We start from the raw sequence: 19485 nt of genomic DNA, 5'->3' as shown, positions 1-19485 counted from the left end.
CATCTGATTGGAAATTTTAATGGGATAAGTGTCCTAATACAAAGAAAATTGGCAATTAAAAGCTGATATTGGCAATCTTATCCTACTAATTTGTATTTTCCACATAATATGCAGTAAAAATGTAATTATTCTCCAGTTTTTCTAGTTCTCTAAATTTTGTTTGCCTTGCCAACTGAAAAGATTAAACTGAGAAATTGCTAGAATACATGCATTCATTAATTCATTGAATATAAAATGCTTGCTTTGGGATTACAAAAATGCATATATATAAAGATGCACATCTTCAAATTCATCTGTTCATAATGTTTATCCTTTAATTAACTTTATGTAATGTCTGACTTCCCATGGTTTACATCTGGGCAATGTAAAAATCTAATTTATAACACGTCATTTTCCATAGTATGGAGGATGGTGAAAAGCATGATAAAATAAAGGATGATGTATATTCTGAATATTTGGAAGTTGAGGAACCTAGGAAAAGAAAACGGCATGGACACAAGTTAGAGAAACCAGATGCAGTTATGGCTAATTTTTTTAAAGTATTGGAGATCTATCAGACAAAAGTCTTGGTATGTTGAATTTCTTTTATATAATAGCATTTTAAACTTAAAATAACCACTTGGCTCTGTGTGGCCTTTTGTAATAGAGATTTAAAAGGGAAAGCAAAGTTTGATATGAAACATAATTAATGTTAATATAATTGGTTTAATTGAAGCAATATAGTAATTATAGCAAATAAAGTTGTTACGATTTGCAGTTTGAAGGATTATATAGATTTCCTTATCATAACATTTTTGTTCTGATCCTTGTTTTATGAACTAATTACATTCTTTATCTTTTTTTCCTCCAGCACTATTTGGCTAGAAATTTTTACAATTTACGGTTTCTTGCACTTTTTGTTGCCTTTGCTATCAATTTTATTCTGCTCTTTTACAAGGTAACGTAAATATATCCATCCTATTCATGGTATCATACTTTTCAGAGTGACATTTGTAATATTGGAAATCTTAGATAATTATTAACATAAACTAAATTAGCTAATGAAAATAAGTACTAGCATTAAGTACTGGATACTGTTATATTCCAAACACATCCAACCATGAATAGTTCCTTCTGTTGTGGAGAATTAGGCTTCAGGAGAAGCAGAAGAGCAATTGGTAATATTTTTCTCAAATCCTTTCTTCTCTCTGCAACCTCCAACACCAGTTTATAAGCTGTTCTGGAGTGTTCTTCAAGAGCATGGAAAGTGATTCTGGGGATTTCAAGGGAAGGGGAAGGTAGAAAACACTCATTTCCCTTCCATTCCACCAACTCTGTAGAGTCTACTTCTATATCCAACCAAATAAGTTACTAATTCAATTAAATCTCCAAAGGGTGAAAAATTTTGGTTGCATATTGATTCCTCAGTTACTGTTTTCCATTCTGGTATTTTATACTTCAATAATAATGTCTTGCAATTAGAGTTTTCAAAGTGCTTCATACATACTATCTTTGTTACAGTACTTCCAACGTGGTAAAACAAGACAGTTCTATTGTCACCTTGTTGTATTCTTTAAGACAGTAGTAATATTTTAAATTTTCACCCACCATTCAATACAACAATATAGTATTTTTGCAATAAGAAGACTCATACCAAGCCATTTGAACTGCTATCACCCTAATCCACTGATTTTAGATTCTCCCACATCTAAAACCTCAGTTATATCATATTTTCTTGATCTAACTAGGCTAAATCAATATTGTTTATACAATGGCTTCCATGTATATATTTGAATAATTTATCCTGTATTTAAAACAGTATCTTACATATTTTGATGGCTCTGAGAAACATCTGGGAGTTTGCTATTTTATATCTATAAGAAGTATGTATGTATGTGTGTTGACATGAATGACAGGTGACAGAAGAACCATTTGAAGAAATGGAAGAAGACTCTGATCTATGGCAGTCTTTAGATGAAGATGAAGATGAAGAAGGAATGGTGTTCTTTGTCTTACAAGAGAGCACGGGCTATATGGCACCAACACTCAGGGCACTAGCTGTTATTCATACTATTATTTCTTTCCTATGTGTAATTGGATACTATTGTTTAAAGGTTAGTCATTTCCTTTATCTTCACTTAGCCATTAATACAAGTCACTTTCTTGTCATATTATTATTATATAAAGATACCCTGATTTTTCCACTCCTCATTCCATATAGCATCATTGACTACTATTTACTGATGGGTTGGACAGTATTAGAAAGTTTGGCAAAGCTATGTTTCCTAGCCTTCCAGATTGTTACAGGAGGCCATATGCTGATGTGGCACAATGAGAAGGGCTGATTTTTTATTTTTTTTTGCTTAACCTTTTCTTTTCGGAACTCTGAGAATAAGAATGGGAATGGAAAACATCTGAGAGGCAAAGTTCTCCCATCCCATCCCTAAAACCATCCCAGAGACCCCAAACTCAGAAGCTATGAAGTAAGATCCAAGATTGATGAACAATGAGGATCAGAAAAAAAATTAGGGGACAGGACCAGAGCAAATTCACAAATGCAAGATATATTGAAGCATGGGTAGATTCTGTTACTTAAATAATGGTGGTGGGACAGTCATGGGCAACAGCTTAAACTTAGGTTCAGGACCCAAAACATAAACTGGAAGAAAACAAACCAGGAGTCAAGACAATGAACAAGTCCAGAAATGCCAGTCAAATTAGGCTTAAGTTATACCCTGTTACTAAAGCAAGAGTCATCTGGAAAAGAAAGTTCTTTATATTTCTTCCTTCCCAGGTACAGTAATACAGGAAAAAAAAAGTATACTGAAGAAGGGAGATAAGAGATAAGATAAACTTTTATTGTCGTTTCACTATACACCAAAGTGTACATTAAAATGAAATTTAGTTGCATTGGCTCATCAGTAAAATAAGAATACCATAATTACTACAATATGTAATATACATTCTTTACCCATTCCACTCCTCTAATCTTTATCCCTAATAAATATCAGTCCTACACACAGCATGTGTACCCATGGAGTGATAAGGGATTATTAAGGTTTCAGGAGTCTAATAGCCCAGGGGACAAAACTATTACCTAATCTAGCTATTTTTGTCATGAGTACTGATGGCGAGCAGGAGGGGGCCTCTATCCAGGGGGGAAAACGCATGCGTAGTACTGAGGAATTAAGCAGCCATTCAAAGAGACACAGATCAGACCCGCCTTAACTTTTGGGGTTTATCTGTCTGGGTTTTCCCACGCTTCTTCAGTTTGTTAGGATTCTGTCTTATGTAGCAGTAATAAACACTAGAGACCTACTCCTCGTCTCAGCGTGATTCCTGACTGTTAGGACAGTTTTACATCAAATGCAGTAGAACCTTTTCCCAGAGGGTAACAAGGAGAACAGGCCACAAGGAGGGTGGGAGGGGTCACTAACAATATTTTGGGCTCTGGACAGACAGCGTGTATGCGCTATATCCTGAATGAGAGGAAGTGAGATCCCAATTTTCTTCTCTGCTGCCCTCACCACCCTCTGCACAGGCTTCTTATCCGAGGCACTACAGCCTCCAAACCAGACAGAAATACAGCTGGTCAATGCACTCTCTATAGTGCCTCTATAGAAAGTAAGAAGGATGGGAGGTGGAAGATGTGCCTTCCTCATCCGGCGCAAAAAACACAGAAGCTGCTGTGCTCGTTTTACCAAAGATGCAGTATTAAGAGACCAAGTCAGACTGTTCATTATCTGCACCCCCAGATACCTGATGCTTCTAACTGACTCCACAGCTATGTCATTAATGAAGAGTGGGGTGTGGCTGGGCCGGTTCTTTCTAAAGTCGGTGATAATCTCCTTGGTTTTTTCAACATTTAGAACCAGGCTGTTTATATTACACCAATCCACCAAACCCTTCACCTCCTCCCTCTAAGCCCAGTCATTGTCATCCCTGATAAGACCCACCACCGCCGTATCATCCGCCTACTTCACAACGGAGTTGGTGGCAAACCTGGCACAGCAGTCACGGGTCAGCAGGGTGAACAGCAATGGGCTCAGGACACAGCGCCCAGGAGAACTGATGCGCAAGGAAACAGGGCTGGAGATATTGTTTCCAACTCGCAATTATTGGGGTCTATCAGTGAGGAAGTCAAGTAGCCAATTACACAAAGGAGTACTAAGACCCAACAAACCCAGTTTGTCCACCAGATGCTGAGGAATGATTGTATTAAATACTGAGCTGAAATTAACAAACAGCAATTGCGCATAGCTGTTTCTTCTCTAGATGTGCCAAGCTCAAATGGAGAACAGAGGAGATTGCATCCTCTATAGAGCAGTTCCGCCGGTAAGCAAACTGAGGTGGATCAAACGATGGGGGAAGTCTGGAGACAATATGGTCCTTTATCGGCCCTTAAAAACATTTCATCATAATGGGAGTGAGAGCTATCGGGCGACAGTCATGAAGACATGTGATCGTAGATTTTTTAGGCACAGGTATAACAGGTGCAGTCTTAAAACATACCGGGACCACAGCCTGATGCAATGAAATGTTAAAAGACATCCGTGAGAACACTGGCCAACTGATCAGCACAGTCCCTGAATACCCGCCCTGGAATATTATCTGGGCCTGCTGCTTTCCGCATATTAATTCTTCTCAGAGTCCTCCGGACATCAACTATATCAAGGATAAATGCCTGTTCATCAGGACGAGGAACAGCCTTCTTCGCAGGGATATTGTTAAATGCCTCAAACCTGCCAAAGAATATATTAAGTTCATTAAGAAAATCTATGATTTTCTTAACTTAATTAGTCTTAAGTTATACCCTGTTACTAAAGCAAGAGTCATCTGGAAAAGGAAGTTCTTTACATTTCTTCCTTCCCAGGTACAGTAATACGGAAAAAAAGAAGTATACTGAAGAAGGGAGATGGAAGAGAATGCAAACTGCTGAACAAAGCAGCAGTAGTAGTATAAAGGTAAAGGTTTCCCTTGACGTAAAGTCCAGTCGTGTCCGACTCTAGGGGGCGGTGCTCATCTCCGTTTCAAAGCCTTGGAGCCGGTGTTGTCCATAGGACACTTCCGGGTCATGTGGCCAGCATGACTCACGGAACGCCGTTACCTTCCCGCCGAAGCGGTACCAATTAATCTACTCACATTTGCATGTTTTCGAACTGCTTGGTGTGCAGGAGCTGGGACGAGCAACGGGAGCTCACTCCGCCGCGCGGTTTCGAACCGCCGACCTTCCGATCGACAGCTCAGCGGTTTAACCCGCAGCGCCACCGCGTCCCTAGTAGTAGTATACTTTATTGATTAGTCAATTGACCATATCAAAGCATAGGCATCAGCCAGAGTAAAGTACAATAAAGTAAGATTCAATAAGATAAAATAGGCTATGGTGAGATAAAATAGATAAAATATAGTAAGGTAAGATAAAGTAAGGGTAAAAAGTAAGATAAAATAGTATAAGATAAAATAGAGTGCAAAGATGTATAGTAAGATGATTATTAAACTCGAAGACAGTATGGAACAAAGCACTAATTTATCATACAAGCAAAGTTTTGCTTAAGATCTGACAAGGAAGAATAGTGCCAGAGATGGAAGAGAGAAAAATGCCATATGAACAGGTAGAAAAGGCAGTAGGACATGAGATCAGATAACTAACGTAAGATGGATAATGGAGAGAGCAAGCGAATTTGAGAAAGAGATTTATCAGAATAGTGGAAGTAATAGACTCTCCCTGGCAATATACAGCTGTTTACTTACAGTATTATATTGATTTATTCCTGGAGAAAAACTACGTGGTCACTAAGAATTGACACCAGCTTGATTACACATAATCAGTCAATATTGGTTTATATAGCCAGTCATTTCACCAGTGGCAGTTCTGGGCAATGAACAAAAATTACAGAATAATACAATAAGAACCTAATGGGATCTGAAGACAATCTAACCAAATCAATATAACAACAGTCATCATCATCACCATCATCAAAAAATCATATTGACAGGCTCACCCAGCCCATGACAGGTGAACATTGAGAAAGATTGAGAGAAAAAAAGAGGCCTTCAAATTATGGATTTGGAGATGGTTACTAGAAGTACCATGGACTGCAAATAGAAATGTTAAATCTAAAGGCTGGAGCAAATAAAAACGGACTGCTTCCTTTAAATGATTATTAGCAAGCAGAAACTCACACGTTTGGGTATGTGATTCAAATGAATGACAGATTTATAAAAAGACTGTACTTGGGAAGTGAAAGTAAACAAAGATAATAGAACAGGTGGATGGGCAGGATCAAAGAAATTACTGGAATGTTCTTAGAAGAGCTGCAGAGTACTGAGAACAATGACAAGCATTTCTTTATATAATCGGAAAGCACAGGCCTGACTTGATGGCATCTTATTAACATACATAGATCTTTATATGTGTAGATTCCAGTTCACATTAAAGACTCTATAGCACTGAAAAAAGCATGCAAGTCTCGCCTCACATTTCATCTTTTATATATCTTATGTACTTTTATTTAATTGTACATTTTGTGCTAAATGAAAGGTCCTTCTGCTATTGTTTTATTATGTTAAAAACAGGATTAGATTCAAATATACTCATTATTAATTTAAGGCCTATTGATCAATAGATACATTTCACTAATCCTGGATCCAATTCAATTTCCAAATCAAATAGCATATCATATTTATATAATATTGATTATCAAATAGTTGTATATATGGTCAGTTACAATTATAACACTTCTTTGAAAATAACAATATCCTATTAGTTATCCATCAACCTATAACATTCACTTTATTCATAACATTTTAAAAGCAGATGATTTAAAGTGAATCTCAGTAATTCTATAAATGTTTGGAGTCATCTCCAAGACATTTTAAAATATCTGCCTTCATTTCAAGATTTTAGATCATTAAAATACTTCACAATATCTTTCCCAAAAGGTTCCCCTGGTTGTATTCAAACGTGAAAAAGACATTGCTAGGAAGCTAGAATTTGATGGTCTATACATCACCGAACAGCCATCTGAAGATGATATTAAAGGCCAGTGGGATCGTTTAGTCATAAACACTCCGTAAGTGACACATTGTATATTGAAGAATTCCAACAGGATTTAACTAAGGCTTACTTTGACAATGTACCCAAAATAATCATGTATAAGTAAAATTACTATGTTTTATATATGATATGATATGATACAAATTACAGTATTTGTTGATATAGCCACTAGCCTTCTTTCTATATATTTTGTATAAGCAAAATTTGTGTGTAGCAACATGGGGCGTACTTGGCAGAATTCTGCTTCCCAGAGAGCAGAGGATACCGTTCATCTGATATAGTACAAGATAGCTTTATATGTTCATTAGTTGCAACAATGATATCTCTTCTATATTGTGTTTTGGTAGCAATTGTTATTATTGTTATCCATAACTGTCAGCTAGAAAGCAAGAATGTGAAATATGTGCTTTTATTTTTGCCCACCTGGAAAATATGATGCTCCTTATTATCTTCTTACTTGGCTGGCTGACTAGGGAAGGAACCCAGAGTCACTTTGATGAGATGGAGGGGCCATATAGATTGAAATAAATACGTCTCAATGAGATTCCAATCTAAACTCTTCTTAAGCAGGCAGCTTACCCCGCTCTTTGTGAGGGCTGCGTCTGGCAAGATCTGAAGCAAACAACTGAGACCACACTGGCCTGTTAGTTGCAACACAAAGATGGAGGCCTTTTCCCCTCCCCTAAAGTGTGAGGCCCCCAGCCCCTTGTGCCACACAGGCGGGAGAAAAGAGTAAGATAAAATAGTATAAGATAAAATAGAGTGCAAAGATGTATAGTAAGATGATTATTAAACTTGAAGACAGTATGGAACAAAGCACTAATTTATCATACAAGCAAAGTTTTGCTTAAGATCTGACAAGGAAGAATAGTGCCAGAGATGGAAGAGAGAAAAATGCCATATGAACAGGTAGAAAAGGCAGTAGGACATGAGATCAGATAACTAACGTAAGATGGATAATGGAGAGAGCAAGCGAATTTGAGAAAGAGATTTATCAGAATAGTGGAAGTAATAGACTCTCCCTGGCAATATACAGCTGTTTACTTACAGTATTATATTGATTTATTCCTGGAGAAAAACTACATGATCACTAAGAATTGACACCAGCTTGATTACACATAATCAGTCAATATTGGTTTATATAGCCAGTCATTTCACCAGTGGCAGTTCTGGGCAATGAACAAAAATTACAGAATAATACAATAAGAACATAATGGGATCTGAAGACAATCTAACCAAATCGATATAACAATAGTCATCATCATCATCATCAAAAAATCATATTGACAGGCTCACCCAGCCTATGACAGGTGAACATTGAGAAAGATTGAGAGAAAAAAAGAGGCCTTGCTTCTATTATAAATAGGGCTTCCATTTTACACTCAAGCGTTGCTGGATTTCTTTTTAATGGCCTCGTTAGTTCTTGTGATATATACTGTATATTTAACAGTAAGTTGTATCCTTGAATTGCTGCCTCTGAGCTTCTAGTGTTCTCAGAGAGAAATCTGACACTCTTCTTGGTTTTGTACAGCTTTTTAAGAGATGAGTAGGAGCTTTTTGGTCTAATTTTTGCTTAACTACTTGTTGTATATTGGATAGTAAAGCCTGTTGTATGTTATTTACAGCTTATGAAGGAATAAAAACCTGACCTTGGGAATTAGGCTAAATTAGTATTTTTACTCCAAGTTTAGAGAAATCTCAGAGAAGATCCAATCTCAGGAGCCCCTGTTACAAAAGTTTGCAAGCATAATAAAATAGAATTAGCATTACTAGTCAGCAGTCCTTTGTTTTCATCTATTTTTCTGCTGCTCCCGTCATTATGGATGAATTTTTGTACTTCTACAAATAGTACTGGAAGCAGTGTTTTCCACTCACAAAGTCACATATATTTATCTTAAACCTTAGGATCATTTGTTTGGTGTAGTGGTTAAGGCACCAGACTAGAGACCAGGAGACTGGGAGTTCCAGTCCCGCCTTAGGCACAAAGCCAGCTGGGTGAACTTGGGCCAGTCACTTTCTCTCAGCCCCAGGAAGGAGGCAATAGCAAACCACTTCTGAAATTCTTGCCAAGAAAACTGCAGGGACTTGTCCAGGCAGTCTCTGAGAATTGGACATGACTGAATGGATTTAAAAAAAAATCTCTTTGCACTGTGTATTGGGAAAATCTTATTCAGAACTGAAATTTTTAAAAATAGTGGTTTATACTGCATGCAGTCTTCACTGCAAAAACACCTTTTCCCTATGTGGACACAAACTTGTGAATGAAGTTAAATTTAAATGAATGCAATGAAAGTAATATGTCAAAGGGTTAATTATTATGTTTCAAAGAAGCACTTAATTTTTTTATCATAGTTATCAATGGCTGTAGGTATTACTTAATAAATCTTTTATTTTAATACTAAAAATGCTTATCATCCATAAGGATTTTTAAAAAAAAAAAATAAAGCCAGTATCTCTTGATAAAAGTTGATGAATAATAAGAAACCCACTGAAGAAAAAGATAGTCTAAGTTTAATGTGAATCCTCTTTCTTCAGAGTCACAAAAACATAATAATACAATGAAGTATCAGTTTAAAGAATAACTATTTTTAGCCATATATACTTTTATGGACTAGCATCTAGTTATTTGGATACATAGATAATTATCTGGAGAGAGAGAGAAGGCATTTGTGCCCACGGAGGGGGAAATGATAAATAGAAATAGAGGAGGCACAGAAAGTAAATTGTTGCTATGATGCCTTCATTCCCTTGGGCTTTTTTGCCCTGTCTGATACCCTATGAAATAAATTTTATTCTAAAAGTTTGTGTGAACATAATATCTGCATAATGTAAGCTAAAATAATAAAACATCAAGGCAATTAAAGCACTTTCTTTTTGGTCTATTTAAATTTGAATACTTATTTTGTGTCCATACAGATCTTTTCCTAATAATTATTGGGACAAGTTTGTAAAACGAAAGGTAAGTTCCTTAAATATCTTTTATGGTTTTTTTTCCAAAATAAAAATATTAAATAAAGTATAGCAACCCATGTTTGTCTCTGTGAAAGTAATAAGCATATATTGGATTAAAAGTCCAAATTATTAAAAGATGTTATTTCAGAACATGAGAAGCATATACACTCAAAAGTCTAGAAGACTTTCTCTGCACACTCCTCTCAATGGTGATTTGTTTATAGGTCCTATACATATATATAGATATAATGTATTTATAAATATATAAATATCTATAAATATATTTTATATATATAAATATACTAATAAATAAATATATAAATAATATACTGTATTATATATATATATATATATATAGTGACTATGTAAATGATGTTATGTTTGCTTGCTCTCACTGGGGAGAAGTTTTTCCCACTTTCAGTGTTGTTTGCTTCAACAGTATTTCAGAAAGAGGGCTTAACATTTCTTTCTGGCAAGATGGGCACCAGCATCTGAGCATTGTCCTTGCAGTTGGTAGCAGCAGTAGCAGCAGCAATAATAATAATAATTATAATTATAATTATTATTATAAATCACCATCAGTCAATTGCAAAAAACAGCTTTACATGGAACAGCTCACATCCTGTGATGATACCTTTAACACCATCAAACTGTTAAAAATATTTAAGAGCCAAAAAAAACCCAAAAGAGACAAAAACAGCACAAGACAAAAGAACAGCAATGGCAACGAAAACAGACCCGGAGGGGAACAAAAGTGGCATCAGTTGTCCTTGGGTGAAGAGCCAGGTCTTTAAGGCCCTTCAAAGCACCAAGAGGGTGGGAGCCATTCGAATTGGGAGGGTGAACTCATTCCAGAGGGCAGGTGCTGCTACAGAGCAAGGGCACTTCCAGGGTCTAGATAGATGGCATTGTTTAATCAATGGAACCTGAAGAGCGCCACCCCTGCCAGGTTGAACCGGCCACGCAGATACTATGGGAGACAGGCCGTCCCTCAAGTAACCAGGCCCGAGGCCATGCAGCAAGACTAGATATGTGTCTAAGGATGCCAGTGCCCTGCCAAGTTTAGTGGGTGTTGTGGAGCAGCAAACTAATCAGGCACAGAACGAACAGATGAAATTTATTTTGGAGAGCAGGATTGGTAATGGAAAGTTCCTCCTCTGCTCTCTTTTTCAAAAGATCTTGTTTTTTCTCTGCCCTCAGCAACTGATGGTCACCCCACAAAAGGTTTATCAACTGAATGAAACATGGAATAACCAGTAAATTATAAATGGACTTAATTAGTTCAGGAAAAATGTATAATATGCTTTCAGGCAATGTTTTTTATGCTTCCTCATATCTTAAATTTTTCCCTCCTTTGTCATTGTTGTAGGAGTAGCGACTCTTAAATGGAAAGGTTTTTAAAAACTCAGAACTGGTTGAATTAAAACAGATATTTTATATTTTTTTCTTGAAGGTAATCAACAAGTATGGTGATTTATATGGAGCAGAGCGCATTGCTGAACTTTTAGGTCTGGACAAAAATGCGCTGGATTTTAGTCCGGTGGAACACACTGAACCAGATGAAGCATCTTTTGTTTCATGGTATTGTTGGCCTTTAAACTGAAATTTATTTAAATAATGCAACTGATAAGAGAACTTTGATATGCATAGCTGTGCATGGACAGTCCTGTGATGAAAATCTGAAACAGAAGTCTTACGGTAGCAGCCTAATCCGATATGTATGTGTGTTTGTGCATAATAATGATGATCCAGAGAGTACTGTGCTGACATATCAGGTTGTTGTTGTGTTGATGCGAATACAAGATCTTGGCATCATGTTAAGAACAGAGTATAAATAGCAATATTGTTATGGCCATTATAGTTTTGAAGTTCATTAGATCTTTTGACTAAAGTATCTATTTTTAATATGGTCTGTTTTGGGGGAGGGAATGTTTTAACACTATGCTTTTATGGAGTTCATAAATTGCTATGAAACCATTGTTGGCAATCTACACATATAATTAATTAATCAATCAATTAATTCCTTATCCCACTGGCTAATATGCTTTAATTATTAACAGAAAATCTGCTAGAGTATTGTGCATCTTTGTTTTGAGTTTATACTGTAATGCAATAAGTGATAATCTGTGATTCTTACCTATAGAGAAAGCACTCACAGGTTGCACAATATAATGGAGTTTAAACATTTTGCCTATGGATTGTCACTATATATGAATGACTAATTATCCCTATCCAATCCCTTTTAACCAAAGTTGCTCTGAGAAAGATTAGGGGGAAAGAGTCTAGTTGGGAGTATAATATTACCTGGAATGCAGAGAGCTGGCCTGATTCATTGCAACATTACAAAATCATCATATATGAGTGGGAACACAGATGTTTTCTCCTTATATAAACACTGGAGCTGAAGTACTTATACTTAACATTTATATTATTGTAAGTAAGTTAGAGAGATCAATCATCTTAGATGATAGCATATAACTGGCAAATAAGATACCTGATTTCTTCTTTCAGCTTCATTACTTTGACATATAGCATCCGTTCGGAGGAGACATAAGGGAACACACCATTAGGCACAAATTGGACTGCAGGAAAACTTCTCCTCAGTGTTCCTGTCAAGCCTTCTTTCAGGAAAACATGTGCCATTTCTCTTCCTCCTCCTCAGTTTTCCATTTCCCCCCTTTCCATAAGCATCCCAACTTCCCCTCACAATCAGACTTCATTGGCTTGTTTTGGAAATTTCCATTCTGAGGTTGTTCATTGAAGATTTGCTGTATTTCTCTAAATTCTGATGATTACCTTAAGTCTGCTGATACTTTCCTATTATACTGAATGATGTTTCTTTGACTACATAAAGACCAGAACTTGGAAAACTGAAATTTCTGTAGTATATATTTTACATTGTTCAAACATAACATTAACATTCATGTAAAGGTCATTTTCATTGCTGAAATATTTACTATGTCTGTTTCTTCAACATATACCCAGTATACCTCCACAAAATTCTGAAATATTTCAGTGGATGCACTATCAAGAAGAATGACTAATAAAAGGAAGAAAGCTTGTACTATAATTAGGGAATGAATAAAGATCTTGATTAATTTCAAATTATTTTATGTATTACTAGGTTAAGTTCTGTCGATGCAAAATATCAAATCTGGAAGCTTGGTGTAGTTTTCACTGATAATGTAAGTTAACAGTACTTTCATTTTTAAAAAAATCCTTTGCTTCAGTGTTCTTCTCAAAGGAAACAAGCCTTGTACTCATATGTTTTCTCTTACAATATGCATAACTTTAATATGAACTTAAGCCTACAAGCATAAATACCGAAATGAAAGTGATCATCCTTTCAGATTTTATGCAATTCTTTTTTGAACACCCATTTTAAAATGGATAATGGGAAAATGAGACAGGGTTAGAGAGGAAAGTGAAGAAAATACTTGAAATCAATTAGTAAGAGAAGAAATGAAATTAAACTATCAATGTAATATCAGTTAAGGAAACATTTTTTGAGAAGAGGGGAAAAGTGCTATTTTCAGTATGGTAGAAAATTCAGAAGTAAAAGGTAGGATGATAGTGTGTTATTACTACTGATAATAATACTTGAACAATAGTCAGTCATAAATCATCTAAGACAAGCAGGTTACTGATTCACTACAATAGCCAACCTATTTCAGCTTTGCAAAATCGTTTAATATTTTTGTATGAGTTAAATTGATTGCATTTCATATTCTGTGACATTAGGTAATGATTTAGCTAAGACATGTTTCTGCATAATTGTTTTCTTTATGATGTGATACGTTTTCTTGCCTGTGACATCCTGTAGTCTTAATAAGCAGCCTTGTGTACTTTTTAAATAATTCAACCAATCTTTTAATCAAGAATGCCAATTATATGTATTTTCACATTATTGTTTTCCTTTACCCTGATGTATAAACGAAGGCCACAAAAACAAAATACATGTGTGGTGAAGGAATATGACAAGGTTATAGGCAGAGGGCATGTCCATGAGCACCAGGGCTCCTCCACATCTGGAAAGGCTTTCTTTGACTTATTGCTAGATCCTGTCATGAGAAAAGAGGACTAGCTCATGTTTGCGTTTCTATTTGCACAAAGCACTCTATACCTACAGTATCTGCATACCTTAAGAAGAGTGTAATGCACAGTGGTCTCTTGCACAACAGTATTGTGTCTTCGATTAGCTGTTTACATAACAGTTATAAAAACATACCTTGGTATTAATCTAATCTAGAAGGATTCAATTTTTTTGGTCATTGAGGTTTTACCCCTTTGTAGGCGTCTTGATACTACAGCACAAAAGTATTTTATAGATGAAATGTAACAATAAGAAAGAGTATAATACAATGAGAAAAGTAGTAGTGACTCTGACATTTTATGTTTTCTTTAGTCTTTCTTGTACTTAGCTTGGTATACAACCATGTCCATTCTTGGACACTACAACAACTTCTTCTTTGCTGCTCATCTGCTTGATATAGCTATGGGTTTTAAGACTTTACGTACCATTCTGTCATCTGTAACTCACAATGGCAAACAGGTTAGTTACTGATAACATAATGCATGTCTTATTTTCCTACTGTAAATAACATTGCAATATCATTTAATTAGCTCTGAACTAAGACCAGAAAGAATGCCTTCAAATTTGTTAAAGTGTGATGAAAAATTGTAATGCTATAATTCAAAAGTCCATAGTGATCAAATGAGTGAAGAATATTAACAAATCACCCACCACATGATTCTATGTCCCTAGATTATATCATTTAAAAAAGAAAATGGAGAGAATCCAAATCCTAAATTCTACTTTTGTTAATGGATTAGAAAAAGTTAGCATACCAGAGAAAATCTTGAAGGCTAGCCCATTCATGCTGTTTCAGTGTGCAGAGTGTTACTTTTAAACAAGGAAACATTCAGAAATTAGCAGTTTAAAGTAATAGTAACAGGTTTTTTGCAAAGCTTCATATGTTATGTATCTTAACTTCTGAAAAGAGGCATTGTTTCTTTCATTAAACTAGTAATATTGGTAACAACACATAAATACATATCATATATAAATATAAAACACACAAATTGTGATTACATAATTAGCTGAATTAAGTTTTCTCTGCATTACATAAAACCTATTTTCAAAATTTCACATATTTATATGGTTTAGAAATGTATGTATTGTTATTTGTTCTGATGGTAAGTTTTTAAAAGATATGTTTTCAGAGTTCCCTTCTAGATGGAGATTCATCTTCAGTTGTAGAGCTTGCTAAAATCAACACAGAGCAGGTGTAATCCATATATGATATAAAATATATATCTATAAATTCCATCCCTGCCTGCCTATTGTAAATACTTTCTTAGCTAGATAATGATGATTATACAAATATATCTGAATTGTATATTTTGGTACAAAACTTTTGAATTGTTAAAATTACTGCAGTATCTATCACAGATCAATCATCAATCTACCTGCCTAAAATCTTTAATTTGTGATTAAATTCAAAAATAATTTCCACAACTGAAACAGCATCTCTTTTCTTTCTAGGTTATTTAGAAATCTTTTTGATTCTCACTTCCACACTTTTTGTTGCTTCAGTTATGCTTCTATGATTGTTTATTAAAAAAGGAAACTTTCATATCAAACAAAATGTGGTTTTAGTTATTTAACTCAGCAATCATAATTTGCTAGGGAACAATATTTTTCTCTCTCCTTGAAGGAGTGGAATATTAATTTTATATACTTTTCCTCCCTTCCCTTCCATATGCTTTGTCAAAGCATATGGAAGGGAAGGGTGGAAAGTATATAAAGGGAGGAAAAGTATATAAATTGTACTAGGAATAGATTTAAATGCTGCTGCTTTGTCAAAGCAGCAGCATTTAAATCTATTCCTAGTGCAATTTATTAGCTCTCAATAGTTTTTAAGCTACTGAAATCATTTCGTTATTTCTTTAGTTGATTGGTATGCAATCAACCAAATTTTGATTATACCAACTCCACAGAGCCAGAAAAGGCCTCATCTTCAGTTCCTTTATACCTTGACTAGGGCTTGGATGTCTCATGTTTGAGTGTGCTCATTTCTTCTTTTTCCCCAGTGGGCAGTTAGCAAAATGAAAACATGTAAAATATTTCCAGATTGCTTTTAAAGATCAATTTCGGAAAGGTAAAAGCTTGAAGTTACTGAATTAAATGGTTCAGGCAGGAAAAAATGGCAAAGGAGGCACAAGACGGCTGGTAGCACAAAGCCACTAGGAAAAAGTGGACTTCACTGAAATTTATCTACTGTATAATTTGTAGTCTATGCTTTTCTTTAGTTATTGTATTCAATTCTCATTCCTTTTTTTTAAAAAGGAACTTATATTAGTGGGTGTTTTTATTTTGCACTGTATTTTATTTTGTACAGTATTGTTCATGCCCCCCAAGTCCTATTGTGCTGCCTCATTGTGGGGGATGTTCCTGGGAGGGATAAGCAAAGAATGTCAGGAGGGTATGACAAGAGTATGTACTCCCAGCAGGGACACCCAAGGTGTGAAGGTCATCCCAGCTGTCCAGCTAAAGCAAGGAGCACCTATATTGGGTAGCAGCAATATAGGAAGATGCTGGAGGCAGAGGATCACGTTAATAACAATGGCATCAATTCATACTGCGTGGGACAAGGCAGTGGTAAACAATTCCTGTATTTTTACCAAGAAAACCACATGGATAGAAAATATAAAATGATTGATGATATAGTGCCAGATGATAGGCCTCTCAGGTCCAATGGCACTCAACACGCTGCTGAGGAAGAGCTGAGGATCTTTCAGAGACATCCAAGATACCTTAGAAGATACTCCTTACTTACAAGAACCTCTAATACTAGAAGATGAAGTTCGAGCAGCACGCCAGTCATTACCAAGTCAGAAAGCTACAGGAACTGATAGAATACCCACTGAAATATGGCAAGCAACCGAAGGATCAGTAAAGGTTCTACCCAAGCTATGCCAGCAAATCTGGAGAACAACATAGTGGCCAGCCGATTGGAATTCCAGTACCAAAAAAAGGAGATTTAACAGAGTGTGCAAACTATAGTACTATATCCTTAATTTCACATGATAGCAAACACATGCGTAGGATCATCCAATGGAGATTAGAGCCCTACATGGAAAAAGAGATGCCAAATGTTGAAGCTGACTTTAGAAAAGGCCAAAGAACAGGAGCCATTATTGCTGATGCACACTGGATAATTGAAAAAGCCAACAAATACCAAAACGAAGTCAGTATGTGCTTCATTGATTATAGAAAAGCCTTTGATTGTTTTGATCATGTCAAGCTGTGGAATGTGCTCAGAAAAATGGGAATCCCAGAACATTTCATTGTCCTAATGAGAAACTGATATACTGGCCAGGAAACCATAGCCCAGACAGAACATGGTGAAATAGACTAGCTCCAGGTTGGCAAAGGAATGCAACAAGGCTGCATACTCTCCCCTTATTTATTCATCATATATGTGGAATATATATTAAGGGAAGCTGGATTGGAAGAAGATGAGTGTGGTTTTAAAATTGGAGGAAGAAAGATCAGTAACCTGCATGGTACTGATTACACTACCCTGACAGTTGAACATGCAAAGGATCTGCAAGCCCTAATACTAAAAGTCAAAGAGCACAGAGAAAAAATGGTATTAAAATGAAATATAAAGATGACCAAACAAATGACAACAGATAGAACAACCAGCCTTAGAATTGACAGTGAAGATATCAAAATGGTGGACAGCTTCTGCCTTTTAGGATCAATCAGCAACAGTAAAGGAACTAGCAGTCAAGAAATATGCCATAGACTAGCACTTAGTAGAGCATCCATGAAGGCCTTGGAAATGATATTCAAATGCTGTGATGTTTCTATGCCAATGAAGATCAGAATTGTGCACGCCATGGTATTCCCTGTGACACTCTATGGAAGGGAAAGTTGGACTTTAAAGAAGCAGGATAGGAAGAGTATTGATGCTTTTGAACTCTGGCGATGGAGAAGACTCCTGAGAATATTGTGGACAGCCAAGAAAACAAACCAATGGTTCATTAAACAGATCAACCCAGAGTTTTCACTTGAGGCACAAATGACCAGGCTCAAATTATCCTACTTGGGATACATTATGCGAAGACCCAGCTTGCTGGAAAAGGCTGCAATACTGGGAAAGGTAGGAGGAAAGAGAAGAGGACAACCAGCAGCAAGATGGATGGACTCAGTTACAGAGGCAATGATTGCACCATTGGGAGACATGAAAGAACAGGTTAGGGATAGATAGTCTTGGAGAAAATCTGTCTGTGGTTTATAGGAGTCAAAAATGACTTAATGGCACATAATCAATCAATCAATTGTACCTTGGCATAGTTCCCATAAGTTTTTAACCTGCTGGCCTTTTGCTATAATAAAGCATACCTAAATACAGACCTGAGAACTGTGTTTAAAATCTCTACCAAACAAGATTTGGCCTCTTCTTAAGGCAAATACAACTTAAAAGGGTGATCTGGTGAGATGATTCCCAAGATTTTATTATAAATACAATTAATACAAAAGAAGCAATGAAAAGGGAATGAGTTGACACTGCATTTAAAAGAGCAATACCTGCCCACATGGTATCTGCTATCTCCCACTAAGCCAAGATGTAGGTGAGGCTTACCAGAATTAAACTGCAGATTTTTCAAAGAGGCACAGAGTAGTAGTGATGGGGAATACAGTATATATTGCCCTGACATCTGCTTGGTGATTAATTCTGTTAAGCCTGATCCTCCAGGAAAGATTTACAAGAGCCTTGAAAATCATTCGTTAATTACCAAGAAGCTAGCATAGTTATCATGACAAAAGTCTTGATAACTAACCTTATCCTACTATGTTGATTGGATAACTTGTTTAGTATATTGTAGGAATGCTGTAGGCATAATGTGTCTTGATTTCAGCAAAGGCATTTGAAAAAGCACTTTATGACATTCTGATTAGCAAGATAGTTTTGTGCAGGCTGCATAGCATGACAATTAAGTGGATAAATAGCTGGCTTGAAACTCATACTGAAAGTTCATCAGACTAATACTCATCAGCCTGTGAGTTATTGAGTGGAGTATTATAAGATTCAGTTCTGGATCCTATACTCTTCAACATTTTAATGACTAGGATGAAATCATTAGAGTGAACGGGAAGAGCTGTTAACTCTGAGAAGTTCAAAAGCAGGAAGAGAGAAGAATGAACAAAGAAGCAGTGTCTTCTGAAGGATTATGTGCTGAGTTATGGGGGCTTAAAAGATCATGTCTTGACGAGCTGCTGTTGGCAAGGGGTGTGTCCTGAGAGTTGATTGTGAGTGATTGGGTGACTGATTCCTTTTGAATTTAATGTAAGGCTGCCTGGTTCCAGGAAGCCAGCCTCTGAGTAAGCCAGTGTGGAAAGCTAATAGGTATTTGCCCTGGGAGTTAAACAAAGGAGTTTGAGAGGAAGTCCCTAACAAATGTTCCACTGAGTCAAGAGTCAATAG

General features: G+C 36.1%; 1 protein-coding gene across 1 annotated transcript in view; it reads left to right on the top strand.

Moving 5' to 3' along the window:
* RYR3 (ryanodine receptor 3) overlaps positions 1–19485 on the top strand; it is a 346984-nt gene that overhangs the window by 315573 nt on the left and 11926 nt on the right. The window contains exons 91-98 of the mRNA XM_063289977.1: positions 401–569; positions 851–937; positions 1896–2093; positions 6922–7052; positions 9953–9995; positions 11442–11569; positions 13113–13173; positions 14394–14540. Coding sequence (XP_063146047.1) covers positions 401–569; positions 851–937; positions 1896–2093; positions 6922–7052; positions 9953–9995; positions 11442–11569; positions 13113–13173; positions 14394–14540 — 964 coding nt within the window. The remainder of the gene's footprint in view (positions 1–400; positions 570–850; positions 938–1895; positions 2094–6921; positions 7053–9952; positions 9996–11441; positions 11570–13112; positions 13174–14393; positions 14541–19485) is intronic.

The sequence above is a fragment of the Candoia aspera genome, chromosome 1, assembly GCF_035149785.1.
Source record: "Candoia aspera isolate rCanAsp1 chromosome 1, rCanAsp1.hap2, whole genome shotgun sequence".
Taxonomy (NCBI): domain Eukaryota; kingdom Metazoa; phylum Chordata; class Lepidosauria; order Squamata; family Boidae; genus Candoia; species Candoia aspera.
This window is presented reverse-complemented; position numbering and strand designations above follow the sequence as displayed.